At 42.4% G+C, this 26,000-nt stretch overlaps 1 protein-coding gene across 1 annotated transcript in view; it reads right to left on the reverse strand.

Annotated features, from left to right (window-relative positions):
• The window catches only part of LOC101697541 (myosin-13), a 56,356-nt gene extending 31,299 nt beyond the window's left edge, over positions 1-25,057 (reverse strand). The window contains exons 1-17 of the mRNA XM_004857530.4: positions 24,854-25,057; positions 22,518-22,661; positions 22,276-22,432; positions 20,662-20,689; positions 20,461-20,572; positions 18,101-18,193; positions 15,952-16,015; positions 15,761-15,859; positions 15,551-15,654; positions 12,846-12,984; positions 9,492-9,610; positions 8,379-8,528; positions 8,105-8,275; positions 7,046-7,355; positions 5,127-5,200; positions 4,946-5,033; positions 792-909 (exon numbers count right to left, since the gene is read on the reverse strand). Of these exons, the coding sequence (XP_004857587.2) occupies positions 792-909; positions 4,946-5,033; positions 5,127-5,200; positions 7,046-7,355; positions 8,105-8,275; positions 8,379-8,528; positions 9,492-9,610; positions 12,846-12,984; positions 15,551-15,654; positions 15,761-15,859; positions 15,952-16,015; positions 18,101-18,193; positions 20,461-20,572; positions 20,662-20,689; positions 22,276-22,432; positions 22,518-22,661; positions 24,854-25,057 (2,174 nt within the window). The remainder of the gene's footprint in view (positions 1-791; positions 910-4,945; positions 5,034-5,126; positions 5,201-7,045; positions 7,356-8,104; positions 8,276-8,378; positions 8,529-9,491; positions 9,611-12,845; positions 12,985-15,550; positions 15,655-15,760; positions 15,860-15,951; positions 16,016-18,100; positions 18,194-20,460; positions 20,573-20,661; positions 20,690-22,275; positions 22,433-22,517; positions 22,662-24,853) is intronic.
• Between the last annotated feature and the right edge of the window lie 943 nt (positions 25,058-26,000).

Raw genomic sequence — 26,000 nt, forward strand, 5'->3', positions numbered from 1 at the left:
AGGACCTATATCTGAGAACAGGCTTTCTAGAATCTTCTCCCACTCCAACCTTAGGAGTAAGTAGAATACTGTACAGCTAACCTAGGAGAAAGGGATTTCCAGGAGTGCGTTCCAGACAAGGAAGATAAGGGCAGAGGGAGAAAAACATGAAGGAAGGAATCTCAGCCCAAGAACACAGAGCTTGAATTTTGTTTCAGAGGAAATGGTTCTTATCTGACTTGGAAGAGCCTTGAAATCACCTGTAACCTAGAGACCTTGATACTCCTGCCTCTGGAGGGTGCTCTCCCAGTCTCCACCTCAGACAAGCCTGGACTTCTAGATGCAGATGGCAGCCAGGAGGAGAGAGGTGGTCTAGAGCAGTGGGTCTTACCTGGAAAAATTTGATCCTCCGGGGGCATTTGGCAATGTCTGAAGACATTTTTGATTGTCACAACTTGGGGGAAAGGGAAGTGGCTTGCTACCAGCATCTTTGGGCAGAGGCCAGGATGCTCCTAAATTGTAGGCCAAGATCTTACAATGTACAGGGCCAGACCCCACAATAAAGGAGCAGCTAGTCCCAAATGCCCATGGAGGAGAGGTTGGAACGGTCTCATCTAGAATCAGTCAGGCTAGCGGGCTTGGGATCTGGCCTTGGGACTTCTTTGGGCTGGCACATCACTCACTTTGGGCATGGGTTCAACCCCCCAGCACGAGATGCCCATAGAAAGCCCTCTCCAGCTGCCCAGCTGAAGGGGTGCCTTTGGGGAGTATAAAAGGTACCTCAAAAGGAGAGACAGAACCAGGGAACCTACCGCTGTTTGAAGTCAGCATAGAGGAGCCGGCTCGGAAAGCCTTTCCTGCAAATCCGAATGCCCTCAAGGACCCCGTTACAGCGCAGCTGGTGCATGACCAAGTAGTGGTCCATCACACCTGGGAAGAGAATGTCCCAGGGAGCATGTCTGTGGCCTTTTCATGCCTGAGCTCATCTTGGATGATCTGCACACCCAGACTTGGATGAAAAGAGTTAGTGCCAGCTCTGACTCAGGGGGTTGAGGACGGCTGGAACCTGTCTACAAGTCCCTCAGAGGAAAATAATCCCAACCTCTTGGGGAGACTCCAGCGCCTATAATCATGGAAACATGAGCCAAGTTTTTGATCTTTATCTTGCTCATGGCCCTTGATTCTAGCTAGGATCTAAGAGAGGTCAGAATGACAGTGAAGTAGCCTCCGGGCTTCTCATTAGATACTTTGAAATGCCTTCCCAGCTCTACAAAGATGAGGGTATAAAACATACAGCCAGTGCCTTTAATGTGAGAAGGGAAATCAGAGCAGGGGGCTGTGGTAGCAGATGGAGAGGGCTGAATGCAGAGGAAGTAAGTGCTTATCTACTCAAAGCTTAGCACCTGCTGTGGGAAGCGAGGGCTTGTGGGGGACACCTAAGCTTTAGATGGAAGAAGAGAGCCTGAGGGGCAAACACCAGTGAGGGGGTACCATGGCCACTTTTGGCAGCCAGCTGGGTCAGGCACAAATCAGACTGGGACTTAGAACATTCTGTCTTAGGGCTGTGTGGGGGGTTAGAGGAGAAGTACTACAGGTACATGACACTTCTCATTGTGGGCTCCCTAAGGTGCTGGGGAGGGATGCAGATAATGCTGGCCTTGATTTAACCTTGTGGAAACTTCCAGAATGTTCCCAAGCTTCCTTAGTTGCTGTGACGAGGGGTCATTATACAATTACACAATTGCCAAAGCTTTTCTAGAGCTGCACTGTCCCGTACAGCAGTTATTAACCATATGTGTCTATTTTCATTGAAATTCACTACTAATAAAAATTTATTGTCTTAGTTATACTAGTTACCTCTCATGTAACTAGTGGCTGCTGTATTACATAGAGAATCTTTTCATCATTCCCCAAAATTTTACTGGGGAGCGATTCTATAGGAAAAAAACTGGTTAACTCCAAGGAGAAAATACATCAGAAATTCAGAGAAGCTTGTAGCTAGAAACCTAGAAATTATCTAGACTACCTCCCATAATTTTTTCTTTCTTTTCTCTTTCTCTTTTGTGTAATGCCTTGATTTTATAGTGAATAGAAAATACGTGGTTTAGAATTTATATGGTTTAAAATTCTAGTAGTATGAATGAGTACAGTTAAAATTTTCCTTCACCTTCACCACAAATCTACTTAATATTCCTTTTTGAAAACTTCAAACATTTCTATTTCTTGGTTATCCTAGGGATATTTTCTTTATCTACAATTAAACTTTCTTATCTCGTTAAAATACAGTATTTGTATTGTTTTTTCAGGTTTCATAACATACTTTGTTTTTAATTTATAATTTTCATTTTACATATTTCTTTGACATAGCCCTTCATTTTTAACTGGTACATAAAACATAAAATTGTACATATAGATGGGATACCAGGTGATATTTCAATGTACGCATGTGATTCCCACTCATTCAAATGTTATTTACTAAGTATGTGTACTGGGACTTTTTGTGACTCAGTTTCTTAATTTGTAAAATAAGGAAAATAAAAGTATCTGAGTTATAAGGCTGTTGTGAGCATTCAGTGAGCTAAAATAAGTAATCAGGTTAAAATAGCCCCTGACGCACAGCAGAGGGCCCAGTGGATACCTGTTACTATTGCACCAGGCAAGGCCAAAGACAGGGCTGATGCTTACAGCTCAGGAGCCGGGAGCAGGGAGCAGAGATAAAATTATAGGACAGTTATCCTTTTACAGCCAGAAGAAAGTGGAAAGCCCATCATTTGATGAATGATGGAGAGACTTGCCGAGCTGTGTACCTTTTGGGGCTGTGTCCCCTCAGAGCGGGAGACCTTTCCTAGTGCTCTGGAGGCATCTTTGGGGTTGCAGGATCCTAGGGGAGACTGAGGCCTCATGAGGTGCAGTGCTTTGCAAGGTAGTTGTAGAGCTGAGACTGGACCCTCTCATCTGTGCAGACTCAGAAGGGGGGTTGGATGGGCAGAGGCCAACGATGCCGCTAAAATCCCACAATGCACAGGACAGCACCCATAATAATGTGACTTCTAGGATGTGAAGAGATCATACTAGGGGCTTCCTAAGGCGTTAGTGTGTTGGTCTATTTCCTGAAGTGGGAATGGCAACAGAGTGGTGCCAGAGTAAAGGGGAAGCAAATACAGAGGAAGGGGTGGAGATTTTACTGAAATTTACTCCCCCTCAAATAAACCAGTGGCCCAGTTTGGACCCCAGGAGGTTCGGTCCATCCTCCTGGTCCTCGCAGGCCATCTGCTTTGTGGAGGAGGCAGGCCACATGCACGTCTGATTTACACAGACATGTGCTCAACAACAACAACAGCAACTGTTCTTTTTGTAACAAAATACTAGCATACAAGACAACAATTCAATCTAATGCTTAACCAAGGACAGGGCTCTGCTCCAAGCCTGGAGGAGAGGCTGGCTGTGATGAACTCACTAGGAGGGGTTCAGCCTGCCCCACGTGATGCGTGTCACATGGTGCACTGGTTTGTGCCTTTGCCTTAGGCTTCAGAACTTCCATGGAAGATGCAGTCCCACTAAATAGAGCAGACCTCATCATTTGGGGAATTAAAATTTCTGGTTGTGTGTACTACTGCTAGTAATTGACAGACAGTGTTTAGTGTGTGTTCACAATGTGCTTGGCCCTGTTTTCAATGTTTTACTTGTACTTGCTCATTTAATCTTGCAGCAAACCTCTAAAGTGGGTTAAATGGGTGAATATTTATGAAGTGAACAAGCACTTCATAAGCACTTATTAGAGAAAGGAATAAAAATGCCATTTGTTATCCTCATTTTACAGACAAGAAAGCTGAGGCAGAGAGAGCTAAAGTGCTCAGGTTAGGGTCACATGGTGGGAGAGGCTGGGATTTTTTTCCCTCGCCAGTTCAGCACCTGTGTTCACTTGCAGTGCTGCAGGGGCCGGGTGTTCGATCACGAGCCAGGAGCCCAGTGTTTGGCACACAGCAACTTCTCTGTGAGTGAGCTCCTCATGGCCCCGGCTCTGCGTGACAGTTGGCTCTCTGTGTGACAAATGACCCTGAGAAACAGTGATGTTTTTAAGCATATTTGTGGGTCAGGATCGAGTGACAGCAAAAGGTCTATTGTACTGCATGGTGCTCTGTATCTATGTAATACTGTCTCGGATTGAAATGTTCTCATTTGTAAAATGGAGAGAATGGCAAATATATTACAGAGAACTGCTGCAGGGGTGAAAGATCATTGAGTCAGGATGATGGTAGATGATATGTACTCAAAAAATCATTGTTCTGATGCTGTTTTTATTGTGGGATATCTAAAACAGTTATTTGCCAAATGCAGCAATTCTTTGTTTGTTTTTGTTTTTTTGGTACTGGGGATCGAACTCGGGTCCTTCCGCTTTCGAGGCAGGCAGTGGAACCACTGAGCTAAATCTCTGGCCCAGCAATTCTTAACTTTAGAGTAAAGGATTCCAGTAGAGCCCTTTAAGAATCATATGAAAGTTGGGACTGGGGATTTAGCTCAGTGGTTCTGCTGCCTGCCTCGCAAGTGCAAGGTCCCGAGTTCAATCCCTGGTACCAAAAAAAAAATCATATAAAAGCTAAGGATCACATGTGTCTCTGTATGGACACATGATATTTTTCATATAATTTCATAGCAGGCACGCCAGATAAAAATCCAGGATGATTTCAGATGAATAATGAATATTGTAAAAAGTATAACTGTATCCCAAACATTGCATGAGTCATCCTTATACGGGGTGACACTTTATCTGAAATGGGAATTTAACATGGCATGTGGGGTTTTTATTTGCTAAACCTGGCAACCTCAGTAACAGGCTTCTTTGGGAAGTGACAAGGATTATAACCTTTCACACACACACACACACACACACACACACACACGCACACACACACACTCAGGGAGTCCTGTGCTCTTTAAACCATGACAAGATTGGATCCTTCCTCACCAGGAGTCTTGGTCTCATTGGGAATCAGACATCGTACGAAGTGCGGGTGAGTGCTCCTTAGGTTGGTCATCAATTTGTTTAAGTTTTCCTGGGACACAAACCAAAGTGAGCACATTTATCTTAGCCCGTGCCGTTTCACCGGGGAGAAACACCACCCAGGGGAGAAGCTGCCCACACAGACCCTGAACACAGCCGACGCGGTCTGGAAAGAGGAGCCCTTTTTCTTCCCACCTTTCTTGCTTCCCCTGGCGTCACCTGGAGAAGACACAAGAGGACACATCAGGCACAGCCCAGGGACCCACAGGTGGGCTCTCTAAACCACCTCTGCCAAACCCAGAAGCAGGGCTTTTTGTTTCCTTTGGATATGAGACTTAAAGTTCTGCTTGTTTGATTGTTTTTAACAAGCCTCTAAATTACTCAGACTTGGGACGTTCAGCGTTCTCCCCATCCTCCTGGGTGGGGTGGGATGTGAGTGACACATAGCTGTGAGTTTCACACTCCAGTGTGGAAGGATGGTCCTTTCTTCTAGAAGCCAGACATGGCATCACACTGAGTAACTGCTAAGGGGATGTCCCTCTCACTGACTATAGTTTCTTTTGTAAGTTTACCTCCTTTTATGCTTGAATTCCTGTTTGTCTCTTAATGAGGAAGTCACTGAAATTTAAGACTAAAATTTCTCAAGAATACTCTACAAGCTGATTTTTTTCTTTCTCTAAAAACAAACCATTTACTAGTTTAATTTGGAGTCAATGATATTTGATCTACCTATTTTTGAATGACTCACTTTCCTCTTTTGCTTTTGATACTTAATCAAGATTCAGCCTTGGGGACAATACTGTGTATCACTCTCCCCCATACAACTTTCACTTCCCCCTTATAGCCCCAGGGCCTAGCAGAATGTGAGTTTGGGTCAGAGGAAAAGAGCCAGGAAAGCAATTTCCCCAGATCCACACCCACATAGGGTTTTATATTAAAGCCTCGGTATTATCTCTAAATGAGATTAAACAATACAGCTACAGAAATACTCTGGCCAGATTCGAGGAAAATGATGTTCATCATTCACATTTAAACTTGTACCCATTTATTACATTCCTCTGCCCAGAGTACACCAGACATTAATTTTAAAATGATCTAATTATCTGGTGAATGATTATATTTTACATATATTTAAAAATTAAAAGCATCAATATAATAAATATATGCATTTGAAATTCTATTTTGGCAATTATTTAAAATACAAATATACTGTGAACCTTAAAAAGTGATACGAGCTTGTGCAGCCACTTTGGAAAGGAATTTAGCAGTTCTTCAAAAAGTCAAACCTAGTTACCATAGGACATAGCAGTTCTACACCTTGGTATATCTCCAAGGGGACTGACAACATAATCCAAATCCAAATACTGTATATACAATGGCATAGCCTGATTTACAATAGCCAAAAAGTCGAGGCAATCTAAATATTCATCAGTTGATGAATGGATAAGTGAAACATGGTATATTCATACAGTGGAATATTATTTGTCTATAGAAAGGAATGAAATACTGGTGTATGCTACGCTATCTACAAAATATAATGAGTCTAATGATATAATATTATAAGCCTAAATAAAAGAAGTCAGACACAAAGACTACATGGTGTATGATTCAGTTTGTATACAATTTTTAGAATAAGCAAATCCATGCAGACAGAAAATAAATTAGTGGTAGCCAGAGGCTGGGAGCAGAATGGGAAGGGACTGCTCATGGATCACAGGGGTGATAAAATTAGAGCAAGATGATGGTTGCACAAAACTGTGAATTTATTAAACACCACTGAATTTTCAAAGGGTCACTTTTTTGTTTCAAATTATATCTTATTTTAAAAACTGTTAAACAATGAGATATTATCTACCTTGTACCCAAGAGGTCTATTTTACCTCCACAGAACTCAATGTCTTAATGAAGAGGAGGAGTACAAGTAGGGAGAAGAAAAATGGAGTGGAGAGTTGGACAAATACATCAAGCCCAGCCTCACTCTCATGTTTGACTATTGGTTCAGTGAGCAGCTTTGGGATATGAGTAATTACACAGAGCATGCCACAGGAGGGAGAAGATTTTCACCTGCTTCTGCCCCAGCATAATTGGAAAAAAGGAAGGACAGCAACTTCAGTGAAGACTTCTGGTACAGCCCAACTACGGTCTCATTCAGGGGGTCCTTGTTCTTGTCCAGCCAGCCGGCAATGTTGTAGTCCACGGTGCCAGCATAATGCACCAGCGAGAAGTGGGCCTCAGCCTTCCCTTTGGCCGGCTTGGGCTTCTGGAAGTTGTTGGACTTGCCCAGGTGCTGGTCATACAGCTTGTTCTTGAAGGAGGTGTCTGTTGCCTTGGGAAACATGCATTCCTCCTCCAGGATGGAGAAGATGCCCATGGGCTGGAAGGAGGAAAACAAGAGACTATGCCTCTGTACCTGGGAGTATATACCAATGGCTCCATGGGCTGGAGAAGCCAGAGAATTCCTTTGGTGCCATCACTCTGGTACTAGGAACACTTAAATATAAGCTTTATTAGAGCAAAGTTCCTGGTTTGTTTGCTGCAATTATAGAAAAGTGGTAGATGCAGAGTATGTGCTTGATTAACAGTAGTTGAACAAAGGAATATAGAGTAAAATTATGTATGATATATATTTGTCAGCAATACATTAAAAACAGCAAGTTACATATAAAAGTCATATGTTAAACCACATCTGAATTTCTCATTACTACTCCAGGAAGATATGCTGATTCTAACATGACAAGCAGTCAAATGTAACGGGAAGTCCTTTATAAAAAAATGTCATGTCTTGTTTTCCTGGTAACATCTTACCAAGAACTGCACTGCCAAGGGTCCCTCATTGGGCAAGTCAAACAGATAAGAAACTCCACTGTCCTTCCTAGGATTCATCCATACTCTCAGGGTAACTGAGCCTCTAGATTTTAATCACCCACCCACCTGTTCAGGTGTCAGCACAGATTCCAGGCACTTTTCACATGGTTACCCTCCCTGCACAAGGGGATTCAGTGACCCCCTTCACTGTGTTGAAGGGGCACTAGGGACATCAGTTACCAGCAGGGAAGAGGCAGAGAAGCAAGATGAGGGTCCCAATCAAGGAGGAGCTGACTCTGTGGGGCGGCATTTCTCTACCTTCTCGATGAGCTCGATGCAGGCAGCCAGGTCCATCCCGAAGTCGATGAATGTCCACTCGATGCCTTCCTTCTTGTACTCCTCCTGCTCCAGCACAAACATGTGGTGGTTGAAAAACTGTTGCAGCTTCTCGTTGGTGAAGTTGATGCACAGCTGCTCCAGGCTGTTGAACTGGGTGTTTTAAGTACCAAAGACTTTGAGTGAGTTCGAAAATCCTCTGGGAATTCACCCAAGCAGACACAAAGTAGGGCAATTATTTGCCCGAACAACTCACATCAAAGATCTCAAAGCCAGCGATGTCCAAGACCCCGATGAAGTACTGCCTGGGCTGCTTGGTGTCCAGCTGCTGGTTGATGCGGGTGACCATCCACAGGAACATCTTCTCATAGACAGCCTTGGCCAGAGCACCCACTGCGTTGGTCACCTTAAAGACAGATAAACCCTCAACACTCAAATCATTTTTGTGGTTGTATTAAGTTAAACATATGAAATGGACATTATGAAGTTCAAAAGCAGTTAACTATTAGCAATTCCATACAGATCCACATAATATTGAATATTTCTTGAGATTCTTACAAAGAGAGTTCTAGTTCCTCCCTCTTTCCTTCTTTCTTTATTTCCTTCTTCCTTCCTTTCTTCCTTCCTTCCTTCCTTCCTCCCTTCCTTCTTTCCTTCCTCCCCCACCTCCTTCTCTCCCTCCCTCCCTCTTCCACCACTGGGGACTGAATCCAGGGATTGCTGAGCTATGTCCTCAGCACTTTTTATTTTATTCTGAGACAGGATCTTGTTAAATTGCCCAGGTTGGCAATTCTCCTACCTCAAGCTTGTGAGTAGCTGGAATTATAGATATGCACCACCATGCCTGGCCAAAGTAAGTCTTCTAATAACCACAGTTATAACATGTGCTTCCAACTTCTGGCCACAGTTAATCAAAATTGAGGTAGACCCTTGATCCAGGGTGAATTAGAGAGTTTCTTTAGAGAATTTGGAATTAGATCAAAAGATACTGGTCTGATTTTCAGTGGAAACATGGGATGTAAACTTGGGAAGCATGAGGGATAATGGGCAGGAGAGGTGGAAAAACCTGATCTTGTAAAGATGCAATAGAGGAGAACTGAGAGCCTGTGCAGACTCAGAAAAGGAGCTGGAGGGAGGCTCCCTGACCCCAGAGAGCTTGTTATTTCCTGGTCACAGCCCCTCATGGAGTCTGATGGGCACTCCTTGATTTGCAGTTCTTGGATTAGGCCTGAGGTCTAAGAATGAACTTCTTCTTAATGCTGAAACCATTTTCACATGTATTTCTCAAAGCTTCAACTGAAAGAACTTTAAGGTGATGGTTAAAATAGCAAAATATCTTAATTATCTGGATTCAGAGCATCTCCGTTACCTGCTGGACATTTTGCCCCTTGGTGACATACTCGTTTCCAACCTTCACTCTTGGACAGCACAAGCCTTTCAGCATTTCTGCAGAATTCAGACCCATCAGGTATCCAGCTTTGTCAGCCACTGGAAGAGAAGGAGAAATGGTGCCATGCAGAAGCAGCAACCGCTAAAGTGTCCAGTGAGACCCTGGTTCCTCTCAGAGATGCTTTCTATTAATCTTTTTCTGTGTCTTTATGTTCTCCAATGTGTACCAGGCTTGAACTTGTCCAGTGAAGTTCAATCCAATAGTCCAGAGTTCTTTGATGCTCCACAACTACCAATTTGTCTCCTAGATGCAATCATTAGCAAAAATAGGCTTCTTGATTAATCTTGATCTACTATTTGAATTTCATAAAAAGTTATTAATCACATAGTAATATTAGAATCTGATAATACATAAAATGGTACAGAAGTAAAGGAGGCATTATCTGGGCACTTAACATTACGTGTTAGGCACTTTCTTAATTTATTCAGAGTGCCATGCTAGTGGTTGAGAGAGAAGTACAAATCCTTGACTCTGCCTTCAAGTGTCTAGAGGTGGTCAAAGCAATTGAGGGTTGGCAATTTCAGTTAGCTCACGGACTACTGTTTATCCTCAGCATCCATGAGTTCTGCATCTGTAGATTTTACCAATAGTTGATGGAAAGTATTTGGGAAAAATTACATCTGTACTGAGCATGTACAGACTTCTTTTTTTGTCATTATTATCTAAACAATATAGGACAGCAACTATTTACATTTACCAGTTAAGATAAGCAATGTAGAGTGTTTAGCATATAGTGGAGGGTGTACATAGGTTATATAAAGTACTATCTCTATTTAGGGTCACTCAGGTCAGAGGATTTTGATATCCACAGGGGTTCCTAGAGTCAATGCCCTGCAGAGACCAAGGGATGACCGCACAGAGTTTTATGTAGTTCGGTGGATGCTTGCTGACTTTGGGAGGGACCTGGCTTTGGGATGGACCTGGCTACTTGCATTGAGCTCATTCAGGAGGTAGAGAAATGGAGCTTCCTAGGGACAACTCCTTCTTAGCTGAGATCCTCACATTGCTGGTTAGGGTGACAATAAGAATCCAGGGGAGTATCTGTTAATTACTTACTCAGAGGCCAAATGCATGCTTTACTCTGCTCAAACTGTCACCTTTTCCTGCTTTGCCTATTTGGGTGGATGGTACCAGTGTTTTTATAGTTACTTAAAATTGAAAACTTGGGGTGATACACCTTTCTCCCTCATCCCTGATATGCTTGTATTCAAACAGGCACTAAGTCCTGTTCATTGCATAATATAATAAATAGATTTTTCCATCGCTCCCAACAGCTGCTGAATAGGCAGAAATTGCACTCTAGAGTCAGACTGCCTGGCTTCAGATTTTGGTTTTGCTTTTTCTTGCCTCAATTTTATCATCTGTAAAATGGGGAACGGGGATAGGACCCATGCCATAGGGTTGTCATAAAACATGCCTAGTGCTCAGTGATTGATCTTCAGATGTTGACTTGGATTGGAATCATTATCAGAGGGACTCAGGGCCTGACTATAACCTTCCACTTTCCCCTCTGTTGGGCTTTTCTAAACACTGGACAGATCTCCATGACTCGTGTCAATATAGTCCACTCTTGCTGAGGAGCCTGATACATTTCCCCCCAAGTTTCCACTCTTAGTGAAGCTGACCACTAACAGACTCCTTTTAGGTGGTTACACCTACTTCTGCTACTTGGACCATCACTGAAGCATCAGTGGTTTCTATGGCTTGCCAAATACATTGTGAATCAGGCAAGTCCAATCTGTGGCCCACCTTTATACACTCTTTTTTTTTTTTTTTACTGTCATAATGAAAGCATAAGAAAGGAAGTTGTGTTACTTATATACATTACCTATATCATATATTTTATACGCAGCTCAAGACAATCCCTCTTCATTCAAAAAAAGAGTAAAAATAAAAAGCAGGCTGAAGGTTGAACATGTTTCATGCTGGCATTCAAAATCTTCCCAAACAGATGCCAAAATAATAATTTATTAATTGTTATCTCTTACAAATCACTGTGTACATCTTTGTAGCCAAAGTAGACCACCTTCCTTTTCTCCGTTTCCACCACGTGCTTTCCTCTTCTTCTTTGCTCAAGATGGTTCTTTTGCCTACACTGCTCTTTCTCCTCACCTTTCATTCTAATCTTCACAGGCCAAGTCAGTGGATTTCTACCAATCAGAAGTGCTTCAGGGTCTGAATTCTGTTTCTCTCCAGTTATTTGCTATGTACCCCTGTGATAGGCAAGAGTCTAAAATATGCGCCCCCTGGTGTACATGCTTTGTATTGACTCCTTCCCTTGCATGTGGGTCTGATGCAATATACCTTTCTCTCATGGTGAAGTTACTAATCAGTCGACTTTGAGTTGATAAAAAGGGAGATTATCTCAGGCAGGATTAACATAATCAGGTGAGCTTTATGAGACACTGATAAGATTATGCAGATTTTTCTTCTCTCTCTTTTTTTTTTAGTTTTTTGAGACAAGGTGTCACTGTGTAGTTCAGGCTGGTCTTGAACTCCCTATGTACTCCAGGGTGGCCTCGAACTTGTTGTGATTCTCCTGCTTAAGCCTCCCAAATGCTGGGGTTATAGGCATGCGCCACCATGCCTGTCTACCCTAGTCTTTAATTCATGGCTAGAGTTCTTCCCCCCCCCCCCCCCCGAGAGTTTAAAACACACTGCTTTACACATTGTGGAAATATAATCACAAGGTAGAATCCTTAGAGATGACCATGCTGCAAAGCATTTGTTCAAAGAACTTGTAGAATATGTTGTGAGAGATAAGAGATCCAATGCAGAGAACATTTTGGGTTGTGTGTGGGGGTAAGTTGTCATTGTTCAGTCCCTCCTGCTTCCTGTGGCTGTATTTCCAGTCCTCTCAGGAATAAGGCAGAAGGTGCTAGTGGGATCAGCAAGATGAGAGTTATGGAAAGGAAGATTTGTTCCATGTCCTTGGTTCAGGGTCAAGTTCAACAGATATCAGGGTGGAAGTGACAGGAAGAAGAAGACTTGGATCCTATTTCACCAAAGGACACATTTTAGGGTGGAATGATTAGGACAGCATGCTGGACATTAATATTGACATGTGTAGAGAGAAAGTGAAGTTCACTTAATGATATTCTCTTATCTTAAAAAGCAGGTAAATTTTGACAGTGAGAGACAGCAGAGTGGACAGTGATTCACAACTAGTCCTTGACCTAGTGAGTAGACTTCCCTGGTGCACGTGCAATGAGCTTCAGACAATACAATTTCACCTATACAATTTCTGTGGCATTGCTTCTCAGATGCCGTTACCTTCAGTGCCATCTGGCTCAGCCTGCTCCTCCCTCTGTTTCTGCTTGAACTTCATGTTCCCATAATGCATCACTGCACCTGTCAGCTTGTAGATCCCAACTTTCTCCTCTGAGCTGAAGCCCAGGATGTCAATGGCATTCTGGGAAAAAAAACAAGGACAGAGGACTCAGCAGGACTTGGGGATCAATGTGCTGCTTTCTTCTGGTGAAGATATCATCTCCTTTTTGGTTAGCACAAGAGATGGCATTTGCAAAATAAATGGATGATAGGTGGGATAAGATAAGTTAGAGGCTAAAACACATTTGCTTAGCATGTTTGTGAGGGTGGCTGGAGAGAATTACGGGAAGAATATATGAATTACCTGTTTTCTTCCATCAAATAACTTTTGCATTGTGTGTAGAAAAGGGCTGTTTTCTAGATGAGGCTATTGGGACCTATTGTGTGACACTGGGAGAAGAAAACCACATAGATAGTGAGGGAGAGATATTGTCCAAAAGCTTGAATTTGCCATTGTAATGTGAGAATTTCAGTGTTGTTTAGATCAAGCAAATGCATTGTAGAATAGTAGGCTTGGAAAGGAAGGTCACCAAAAACAGCACCATCATTCTTTCAATGTGAAAGGGGCAAACTTTTGCTGGGTTCCCTTTTTTTTGTGCCACCTTGAGATGTACAGATGAATACCTTGAAGGTGTACAGGTTTCCCTAGATTTTTAGGTGAAGAACTGAGGTTCTATTGGAGGTAAGTAACCAGTACCAAGTTATACAAGGAGGATGTGATATGACAGGGCTAGAGCTAGGCTGGATCACTTTTGAGTCAAAGCCTACAGTAGTTGCTGGTTTTGTTTCATAACCACTCTGCCTGTCTTTTACCACAAAGCTTTCAACTGAAAAAAAATCCTTCTCTGAGATACACATATTATTTATGTAGTGGGGTCTACATGATATCAGTTGGTGGGGTTGAAACATGTCTGAACATGCCTGGTGAACTGATAAAATATAACTCATAAGTCACTGAATGATACTGAAGAGTGAGGCACTCTTGGGATCGTGTCCCCTTTGGGGGAAGGAAGAGCTCATGCCAAGAGCTGACAGAGAAACAGATTATAGGTCATGGTGTTCATCCTTTGAATCTGTCTTCATCTCAGGGATGCATATCTATGTCCTAGGAGGGGTCACTGTAGGTTAAAAGAGAAAGATTCTTTCACCAACTGAAAGGAACCGGGAAAAGGTGTTACTGCCTGAGGATTGATCCTCTTGAAGAAGAATATAATCCTCAAAGGACATTCTTCTTTCACTTGGCCATAAACCATCAATAAAGAGGAGCAACAGAGCGCCTGGCAGCAGGGGAGCTGCAGTGTGGATGTGAGATTCCTCAGGTGAGGTTTAAGATTCCACTCTGCCTTCTGTATGTATCCACAGTTCTGCATTTGTGGAGTCAACTAACTGCAATTTGAAAATACTTGGAAAAACCATTGCATCTGTACTGAACATACTCAGACGTTTGCCCTGGTTGTTACTGCTCAAACAGTACAGTATTTACCTATTTATGCAGCATTTACATCATGTTAGGTATTATAAATAATCTAGAGATGACTTAAAGTACACAGGAGGCTATGTGTCAGTTATATGAAAAAACTCCATAAGTTTATATAAGAGAGTTGAGCATCAACTGATTTTTGTATCTAGGTGGGTTCTGGGCCCAATTCCCCATGGATAACAAGAGACAAGTGTACTTAAGAGGACCTGTCTTGGGGCTACAGGGCACTGGGCAATGTCCCTAGGATGAAAGTCAAAACCTCTTTTTATAACTTGGAGGTTCTGTGAGGGTGGATCAAGCAGGGGTAGAAATGAACTGTTCAGAGATGGTATGTTTTAATTAAAAATGTAGGTATTGTGGTTGGGCAGGCTTGAACTTAAACATTCTCTTTTTCATTCATAGTCCCAGTGTCTTTAGGCAAATAATATATTTGCTTCTAAGATGTACACATTTGAGAAATGGGGCAATAAGGATCTCAGTGACAAAGATGTTTTTAAGGCTGAAACAAGATAATGCAGGGAAAGCCACTTATTCCAGTGCCTGGCAGATGTCAGTGCCCAATACATTTAGCTATTATATTATTCTTATGATTATTAACACTGTAGATATTCTTTACAGGTAAAGGCCACAGGCCTGACAGGTTTGCTAAGGTGGTAGGTCCCTAAGGAGACCCTAAAGTGGTAGGTAGAAGGAAAAATGGAGAGGGGATTTTTTTGTTGTTTGTAATTCTTTATATTTTCTAAAATTTCTTTGTGTAGATGGTTTTGTAAATTGAAAAATTCCAACAAATGTTATGCTACAAATCTTGCAAGTACAAACATGTATTTTAATTAAGATGTTAGAAAATAGAACCGAAAGCCTGCTTTGAAGAACTTTCTGGATTATTTTGGAACCTTGTGACATGGAGCTAAAAGGCAGCAGGGGAAATCTGTACTAATTCTCTGCGATCTTGACCCCTGAGATCTCGGATATAATTACAATGTTTCTAGACTCCAGTTTTCTCACGAAATCACTAAGTTCATAAACTCCATAATCTCCCCAAACCCTCCAGTGCTAGGGATCCAACTCCGGGCCTTGTGCATCCTGGGCAAATACTCTATCACTAAGGCATGTCCCCTGCCCTAAACTCCATAATTCTATGTGTAAACAAACAAATAAACATGCTTACATCAGTCGCCAACAGTTCCTCACTGTCATCAATGCTGGCTACTGTGACCTCTCCTTGACTCACAAAAGGGAAGTCGAAGGGGTTGGTTGAAATCAGAAGCAGGTCTGGAAAATATGAAAGTTCCTTTAGCATCTTATACACAATTTACCCTGGGTATTGTTCTCCAATGCCACTTATTAGGAAGATAAAAACAATATTCTAAGAACTTACCAATTAGTTCTGGCTTCTTGTTTGACATAATCTGGTAAAAAATGTGATAGCTTCTCTCACTGGATAACTGAAATGTCACTCTGGATTTTTCTAAGAGGTCTAAAATAATAAAAAATAATGTGATTTCGGGTTCCCAAGGGATGTCTTTGTGGTTAACCTTGAAGGTACTTGTACAGAGTGTCTGGACTCACAGGTTTCAATGTCTGCTGATGCCAATTTTCCTGTGGCTCCAAAGTGAATCCGAATGAACTTCCCCTGTCCAATGGCAAGTTGATAAACAGCAGTTACTTACGTGGTTCATGTGGCTCTGTGCTAGCCTCTGGTAGGTGATACCACCAGTAGGTGGTAAGCGTAGGGTCAGGGAGTAAGTGGAGCTAGAAGTATGAGCACTCTCCTCCTCTCAGTTTGCCTGGCACCCAGAGTCCTGAGGCAGGGTTAGCCAAGGCTCAGGAAATTCTACCCAAAGTGCCTGTCCCTGTCCCTGTCCCTGTGGCTAGGGGAGGCCCATAGGCCTCCTCTGTCGCCCTCTGCTTGGGACCTCCTTGCTCTTGCCTGCCTCCGTGGTTCCTACCCTGCTCTCACATTTCTTCTAACACCCGGGAAATAATAACCTGGTTGGGTTGTCTGCCTGACTTCTTTTTGCATTATGAATGCTACTTCTGAGATTCTTCCCCTCAGTTTTACATATTGCTTACTATAGACAGATCTAATTTCCAGGCTCAGGGTCAGGCCAGGCTCACTGGTCTCCAGAAGAACCACTCAAGGTGGGTTACCCTGTTTTGGGGTGCGAAAGGTCCCCATACACAATCATATACATATATATTACACACACATACATATACATTGTATATTAAATGAATAATAAATAAAACATGTTATGTACAGAAAATTGGTATATGTAAAATACATATATGAAATTATATATGTATACAATTTACATATGTACTATATGCAGCGCATTTGTACTTCATATTTAGTACACATATGTAATAAGTGTATGGGCAACCCTTCACTGAATTGGTCCTCTACTACACTGAACAAATTTAAAGACAAAAATATTGCCTTGTTTATTTTCTCACAAGGTCTGGAATGTGGTCAGTAATTAATAACCTTCTCAATATTTTCTGAATTAAGACTAAAAAGAACTAGAGAAGGGTCAGTGGAGATAGACAGGTATAGAAGTGTTGAATCTTTAGTATTTCTAGTGGCTTAATAGAAGACAAAAAATGTCTTCCCCCAGCCTGAGAATGTGTGAAGGGTGGAAGATGGACAGAATAACCAGATGGCTGCGCGTTCAGGGTCAGAGGTGGGGCATTTAAACTGAATAAATGGGTGTGATGATCGTGAGTTCGTGAGGGCATTGTCTTCTCTTTAAGGTGGTATTGGGTTAGTACAATAACTAACTGGTCCCAAGCATGTGTAACCATCTTTACCATGTAACATGCACCCAGACCCACCAGCCAGGGCAAGAAGCTTAGTTGTATATCCAGGAAGACAGATATGCAATCGGGTAGTGCCCAGAGTACAAATCCACATCCAAGGGGGGAAATCTCAGGGCTCAGAGCAGTCTTTGAGGGACGAATCTACTTTCTAATCAGTAACCATTTTGTCTTTGTGTGTCATCATGAATGTGAGGTTGAGATTATTCAGTAGGGAAGTGTGGGAAGTTCTGAGGCACTCTTGTAGCTAGAGGCATAAGTGAAAGTTCACTTTGAGCACTTGCTTCTCTTACCAGTGAGAGTAAGTACAGGGATATATGTTTATTCAGGATGTTATTTGCCAATGTGGATGGAAATCCCTCTTTGGTTGAATCCTAAGTGAAATGTTGAAGGATTGAATATACCTTTCAGTATCTCAGTACCAACCAATTCTCAATTTCTGATCTCTTCTGTCTTTGCCAGTTCTTCTCCCCTCCCAGTATCTCCTGACTTGGAGGAGGTCAAATCTGTTCACCTAATTCACAACAAGTTTTTGTGACTAAGTAGATGGACATTACTCAATGGACTTTTGAATTTTAAAAGGTTTCCACACAGACTAATTTTGGTATAAAGGAATTGCTCTCTACTTGTAGAATTTGCACCATCATGATTTCAGGGTGCTGGGAGGTGATATTGACTAGTTAGGCAAAGATAGTTAAATCTTCCCTCTGCCAGGAACAAGGCAACAGTTTCTTCAAAGCATATCAAATTATTTCAGTTGGAAAGACTGATCTTAACTGCTTATGTATCGAAAAAAGGCCCAGATGCCTGGTATGTTTTAGTTTATGTGGCAGTGTTTCTGGTCTAGCATTTAAGGGGAGGATGTAATTTGGGTGTAGTTAAAGATGAGGCAGGGTCTTACAAATCTCGAGGAGTTGTCATTTCTTACAGTCTTGGCATTTCCAAAGGCCTCCAGCAGGGGGTTGGCCTGGATGATCTGATCCTCCAGGGTTCCCTAGTAACAAAGAGAAGGCAAGAGAGCACTTAGGACTGTCTTCTGGAGTAGCCCCTTGATAACTGGAAAGTGCAGTGCTCTAGGCAGGGTCCCAGGAGAGAAGTCAACCAGTCCTACTTGGTGGCCAGTACAGAAGTTGGAGATACCTATGGCTCCAGCCCCACCCCACCCAATGAGCCTTAAGGTCCCACCCTAGAGAAGCTTTTATTAGGACAGCAATGAAGTGACTTCTAGTTATGCCAAATTCCAGGCCAGAACATTATCCTCTCCATTTTGACATCTACACTGCCTTTTTTCTCTGATAGCATTTTAGAATTTTAGAACATGTACTTCTGTTACTGCGTACATCATGACTCAATATAGACATTTGTTTTCAGAAGGAGAAATAAAATGTGAACAATGCAAGTGACCCAGGAGATCATACAAAATAAGCAGTGGTTGCAAAATAGGAGGAAAATGTCCAAAGGGGTAAGGGTAGTGGGAGGGACAGGAGAAAGGAAAGAAGGGAAAGGAAAAGTGATGAGAAATTGAAAAAATGGAAATAAAGTCTTTGTAAATAGGGAAGGGTGGAGGGGGTGAAGGGAGGGCTAGGAATGGGGAAAAAATAAGAACCAAGATGCATCATGTAAAGGTACAATTCCCAATGAGAAATGTAATTGTGTTATATACCTACAATGTACCAATAAAGGAATTTAAGAAAGAAAAACAAAAACAAAAACAAAATAAGCAGTGGTTTTCAAAAGAGTTTAAGCAGGAAAGAAGTATTTCATGAGAATTATTACTAAGGGAGGGAGGGAGAAGGGCGTAAAAAGAATTGAAATGTGTTATATACATGTACAATTCCCCAAAATGAATATAATTATTATGTACTGTAAACAAGTATTAATAAAAAAATTTGAATGAAATCCACAAAACAGAATTATTACTAGAAAGTTTACTAGCAAGCAGGGTTTCACCTTCACTTCCATGACTGCTTATCCTTCTGGCTCTGGAGAAATTGGTAAATTACTGCTCAGTCTAGTGGTTCTCAAAGTGATCCCTGACCAGCAGTTAAACATTACCTAGGAACATGTTAGAAATGGAAAAGAAGAGGTCAAACTCTAAGCCTACACAATGGGAAATTTGGGGCCGGGGGCCCCACTGTTTGGAAAACCCTCTTAGTGATTCTGATGTATGCTGCAGTCCAGAAGAGTGTGTGGAGTTGGTCAAAGTCATTGAGCTGTGTCACCCAGGTTGCTGGGTGCTAGACCTCAAGTCCATACAGGTAAAACTACTTCCTGTCTTGTTCCATGTGATGCTGTGATGGAAGACATATGTATTTTGGTCTTTGTTAGTTTCACAGTACAAATCTCCCCAAACTCTTGGAATCTCCAAAGGGGCAAATGTCATTTTGTATGCTAATGAGTGAATGGTGACTGAGGCTGCCGAACAGCCTCAGGATGGGGGCTGGTGGCCAGTGGTGCCAACCATGTAATTAGAGGGTTGGAGATTTCAGGGAAGAGAGGCTGAAGATTAAGCTGTTCACCAATGCCTCAGTCAGTAGTGCTTTTGTAATGGAATCTCCCTAAGAGTCATTAACCAAAGGGTTTGGGAGAGCTTCCAGATTGAAGAACACACGGGGGCTGGGTGATGTGCCCAAAGAGGAAATGAGAGTTCCAAGCCTTCCCCATACCTTGCCTTCTGCATCTCCTCTCATTATTCCTTATAATAAAACTGCAAGTATAAATAAAGTGTTTCCCTGAATTCTGTGAGCCATTTTAGCAAATTCTTGAACCTGAGGAGGGAAGTTCTGGGAACCTTGGATTTGTAGCTGTAAGTCAGAAGCACAGGTAAAACTTGCAAGTGGCATCTGCAATGGGGGAAATCTTGTGGGACTGAGCTCTGACCCTATGGGATCTGATGCTATCTCTGGGTAGACAGTATCAGAATGAAATAAAAATGTAGAACATCTGGCTGATATCTGGAAAGAATTGGAGAATTTCCTAGTATGGGGAAAACCCTATATGTTTGGTATCAGAAATGCTCTGTGTGAGAACACTGAGAGGGGCTGGGGATTTAGCTCAGTGGTTCTGCTGCCCGCCTCGCACGTGCAAGAACCTGAGTTCGATCCCGAGCACCAAAAAAAAAAAAAAAAGAACACTGAGAGGAAGAAACATCTATCCTATTTAGCCATCTCTGCTGAGTACATACTTTGAGTATTTGGGTTGCTCTTCTAATATCTCAGGTGTGCTTATTCCAATTAGCCCCTGGTGCACACCGCCATTTACCTGCATTTTGCCTGGCTGCTGCTCTTTCTTCTTGTCCCCAGTAACTGCAATTGTTGCAAAGTACTGAATGACGCGCTTTGTGTTCACAGTCTTCCCAGCCCCAGATTCTCCACTGTTGATTTAAAAGTAAATTGGGTAAACAACAATGGAAGGAATGGTACTGACTACTGAGTTATCATATTGCAAACATGGGTTACTTACGTGATAAGGATGGACTGGTTGTCTCTATCTAGAAACACAGAGGGAAGCAAAACAAAACAAATCAGCATCAGAGAGGATTTAGAAATAGGGCAACATTATGGGGAAGTTCCAGAACAAGGGGTCTGGTTTTGGCTTTGCCATTAACTAAGGGTGTAATTTGGGCCTATCTAATTTTCCTAATTTGGGATATGTAACATGGGCAGCCTGGGAGGGGAAAGTGAAACCCACAGTGTAAAAGCTATTCATGTTTGCAGTTATTTAACCCCTTGGTAGCACTTTCTCATCTCCCCTTTAAACATAGAATCAAGTCTCAGGCTCAGAGCAGGTGGGGGGCCTTGTCTTCTAATTAGAATTTATATATCCTGCTTGGGTGCCTGCATTTTTTTACTCCTATTTTCTACTTGTGGAAAGTGATACTGTTTTCCATGTATAAGAGTGTATAGATGAATTATCTCCCTAAAATTCATATATTGACATCTCCCCTCAAAAACTCAGAATGTCTTATTTGGAAATGAGATGTAAACAAGGTGCAGATATAATTAGTCAAAATGCGGTCATCCTGGAATAGGGTGAGCCCTTGATCCAGTATAACTGGCTTCCTTATAATAAGGGGAAATGTGAAGACATATATACATACACACACACACACACACACACACACACACACACACACACAAAATGCCATGTGAAGGTGAAGGCAGTGGTCAGGGTGATGTTTCTACAAGCCAAAGAAAATCAAAGATTGCTGCAAGCCACGAAAGCTAGGCTAGAAGCCTGCAGCAGATTTTCTCTCACAGCTCTCAGAAGGAACCAGCCCTGCTGACACCTTGATTACACACTTCTAGTCTCCACAACTGTAATTTTTCTTCTTTACACCATTCAGTCCGTGGGTCTTTGTTAGAGCAGCCATAGCAAACCAATGCAAATAATGATATTAATCTTCCTTTGAATCTGATGTAACTTCAGTTAATTTAAAACGATATTAAGTTTGGAGAAATGGTAAGAATTGTGGGATGTGAGATAGGATCTCAGCTCACTTTGGGCAATGTTGTATTAGATGATTTTTAAGTGTCTTCAGATCTCAAATCTTGCTTCTATTTCTTGTATCTGTGCTGAGTCAAGTCAGGTGAAGGTTGAACAAACAGAAGTGATAGGTAGTAGGCATAATGGCACGACAGAATTGCACATTTCTACTTCTTGTGCCATCTTGGAAATCTGAGGAGGACTTAGAGGAGCCTGAGTTTGGGGGACAAGCCAGGTGAAGGGATATTGCTTTATCTATATTGTCAATTTTGCATTCCCTCAGTAGCTATTAACATAGTTTATCTTCCAAGCATGCCCACACTGTGGGTGCTAGGGACAGGGAATCTGTTTGTGTTCCACAATCCCCCAAATAAGCATGAGCTTAATGTGGCTTCAGTCATGATCACTGCCATTGCCATGCAGCACTGTTGGTAACAGAAGACATTGCACTCCTGACTTTTCAACCTCAAATCACCTAAAGCTCCTAAGCTCACTTTGATCACACACTGTCCAGATAACCAAGGCCTGTTGAAGACTTAAATAACTAATCAAGGGTGATTTTTAAAATATGAGAATCAAGAGATCACTCACCAGTCAGCATGAACTGATAGGCGTTGTCCGAGATGGAGAAGATGTGGGGCGGGGCCTCCTGGCGCTTTTTGCCTCTGTAGGCACCCACCACCTCGGGGTTGTACACCGGCAGCCACTTGTAGGGGTTGACAGTGACACAGAAGAGGCCCGAGTAGGTCTGTGAAAGTCAGAAAATTTATCATGTGGATCTTGTTTTCACTAAGAGAGATAACTGAAATATGAAGAAGTCGAAGAGCACTCACGTAGATCATCCAGGCTGCGTAACGCTCTTTGAGGTTGTACAGCACCGCAGGCTCATGCAGGTGAGTCATCATGGCCATGTCCTCGATCTTGTCAAATTTGGGAGGGTTCATTGGGAATACCTGGTTACTATTCAGAGTGAGCATCTGGGTTTTGAGAGGAAAAGGAAGTGATGAAGGGGAGAGCTGGTGATCCATACTCCATTTTATTGGAGAGGTGGGAGGAGGAAGATATGTGGTGCATTTATTCCACTGCCATGATAAGTTAATGGATCATTTCCATGGGTGACTGTCCTTGATTAGCCTCATTCTGCTCAAACTGTGTGACCAATTCTGGTCTCATGGCCTCAGTCAGTCTGCCATCCTATGTACCAGGAGAGGATTACAAGTATTCATAGCTATAGAGCCCTGTGACCTGCAGGGGGGCCAGATGGGCCTTGGGATAGCCAAGGCCTAGTCAGGTTGCCTTTGTTTCCTCTGTATGTTGTGAATGCTGCAATAAGACCAAGATTGGAAGGTTGGAAAGAACTGCTCCATTTTGTTCTGTGAATTCTTGCCTCAATATCCCTGCTCATGTGAATTCCTTTGCCAGGAATCTCTCTCTTCATTGAACTTGAATCTAGAAACCTTTAAAGTTCAGCTCAGCACTCTTTCAGCCATTTCCTCTCTCCCTCATTTCATCAAGGCTCCCATAATTCTTTGTACCTCTGCTTGAATAGTTAAAACATTTAGACTTGGACCATTGTTTAAGGCTGAAAAATATTTTGAGACAATTACTTAATATCCTCCCTCTCCGTGTCTTCCCCTCCTGGCCACCTCAATCAATTCAACCATACAGTTGTCTCTAAACTTCATTTTCAGGAGATGGAGAAAATAAGGCAGAAAAGAGAAAGAGCCTATAAGATTTTCTGAATTTTGCTTTCCAAATCTTGCTCTGAGGGCTTCAGAAAAGGGTAAAGGAAGGAGATTTGTTGATATAGACTAAATTTCTTGAGGAGGGATGGCTCTTCTATCCCACCACCTTAGATTATAGAGAGACCCCAAGGCAGCCAAATGGGAGAGCGAAGTCTATGTATTCTGAACCTTTAGGGACTTCCTTCCTTCCTTCCTTCCTTCCTTCCTTCCTTCCTTCCTTCCTTCCTTCCTCTGATATTTCACTTTTATGGTGGAAGGTGTGGAAAAACTATCTTTAGGAAAGACTGATATTTTTTAAAATCTGTGTCAGGCAAGGTGTTTCCTATTGCAATGCAGTTGTACGAAAAGGCTACTCCTTCAGTTTCCTACTATGCAGTATTCTCGGGGGACCTTCGACTAAGGGACTCCATGGTTTCTTAATAGATCCTCCATGGAGGCAGGGAGATCCCAGTGCAGTACAATACAGTAAGTTCCCAACTTATGAGAATTCCAGGTGCGAACTTTTCTTATTACAGGTATGCTGGATAAGACTCACTGTTAGATTACAAATGAATCCGACTTACCAATGTTCTCCTAGAATGGAACACATTCATAAGTCAAGAACTTACTGTACTGTGTAGAATTTTGAAAGGATTTACTGTACTGTGTAAGATTTGAAAATGTAGTCCAAAACTGAACAGAGAGAAATACCTAGAGTGACTGAAGATACTTTCTTTTTTTAGTACCAGGAATTAAACTCACGGCCTCACGCCTGCCAGGAAGACGCTGTGCCTCTGAGCTACATCTCTGGCCCTGAAGATATTTTTTTTAGCCTAATGAAAAGGGGCTGGAATTGGAGGTTAAGCTCAATAACAATAAAAAAAAAAAAGCGAAATCTCTCAGATGCCCGAGATTATGAACTGAGTTTCAGACTTGTCATATACATCTTGATCCCTATACAGATGATAAACTTTGGCAAAGTAGGTGCTGAGATTTGCTTATATTTGCAATGTGACTGACAGTGTGACTGAGATCTGGTGAATGTCCCAGAAGTATTGAATTGAAGGGCACTCTCATTCTCCACATTAGACGAGGCAATACCTCCTGAGCTTCCCCACTAAGAGTCGCTTTACAGTCTACAGCACCATACTTGGTTGGCCCATCCAGCAGTAATCAGTATTAATTTTTCTTTTAAATAGTTCAACTTCTTTCACTTTCACTTTTTCTTTCCTCCAAAGCAAATACCACAAAAACCCCTCAAAACTAAAATCTTCAAAGGAAAGAGTCAGGAGCTATGGTGTGTGTGATTCCAGCTTTCACCTACTCCTCTACTACAGAACACATAAATGCTCATTTGGTTCCATCTTTGCATTCCTTCTAATATTCTACTCTACAGGAAAAGAAGGGTGCCTATATTATCAAAGACATCTGAGATCAGCACTTACCCGGTCATCCAGGGTCTTGACAATGATGGTGTCATTCTCCCTGCTCTGTATCATACCTTTCACATACATTTCCTTATCATCCACTGCAAAGCAGGCTTTCTTGGAATCAAATGGGCAGTTCTGAGCCTCGATTCTCTCTTTTTCTGGTTTCCGGAGGTATGGAGCTGCTTCTCCAAAAATGGCCATCTCTGCATCAGAGCTCATGGCTGCAGTGGGCTGGGAAGGCGAGGGGAGCTGCTGAGGTCTGTGCTGGGTGACTACCGCAGGGCTCTGTGTGTCGCTCCAGTTCACTAAGGGACATATTCAATGGCCCCCAGGACAAATATATGTCCTGAGGGATCTGTAACCAGGTCTAGGGCTTAGAGTAGGCAAATAAGAATGAGCCAAAGGGAACATCTACTCCAACAAAGATATATGAGGGTTGTTTTCTTTCTTGATTGTCATTTTTGGGAGTTTCACTTAGTTCATCCCCGTGTGTGGAAATCTAAGATAATCAGGCTTATTATTGGCGTGCCAAGGCAGGCACAGCGAGCCCGATAAAGAAGTTCTTCTTCAACTGAACTTTCTACTTGAGCCTCTTTACCTCGGTGTCACCCCCAAATCTTAACTGGCTCTGGAAATGGTAAGTAGAATGCAGGTAATTCCTAATAGAAAGTTCAGATAATCCAGTCATGAGTAAATGATGTAAACATGAAGATTTGCCCCACTCATGCAGGTAGCAAGGGGATGGGAGGCATGACGGCACAGTGCAGTGGTTTCAAACTGTAAGACACATCCTGACCCTTGGAGAACTTGTGAAAGCACATCGCCAGGCTCTGTCTGGAGAGTTTGGGAGTATACAGTCGATCTAGGATGGGGCTTGAAAATGGACATTTTCTAGCCAGTTCCCAGGTGAAGTGGCTGCAGCAGTGAGAAAGGCTGTCACGGCACCTTCCTACTCCAAGTGTGGCCCTCCAACTATTGCGTAGCATCATCCAGGAGTTTGTTAGAGCAGAATCTCAGACCCACCCCAGATTCCTGAATCAGACTCTCCATCCTAACAAGATTTCCAGGACAGTTCTGTGTATAATAGGGTGAGAAGTATTGGGTCTGGTGCAGTGGTTTCCAAACTTTAATTGGGTGTAGTCGTTTCAGAGTGTGACAGTGT

This window comes from Heterocephalus glaber, unplaced genomic scaffold (genome assembly GCF_053883595.1).
Source record: "Heterocephalus glaber isolate CG9 unplaced genomic scaffold, H.glaber_assembly_v1.0 deba00001564, whole genome shotgun sequence".
NCBI classification, from domain to species: Eukaryota; Metazoa; Chordata; class Mammalia; order Rodentia; family Bathyergidae; genus Heterocephalus; species Heterocephalus glaber.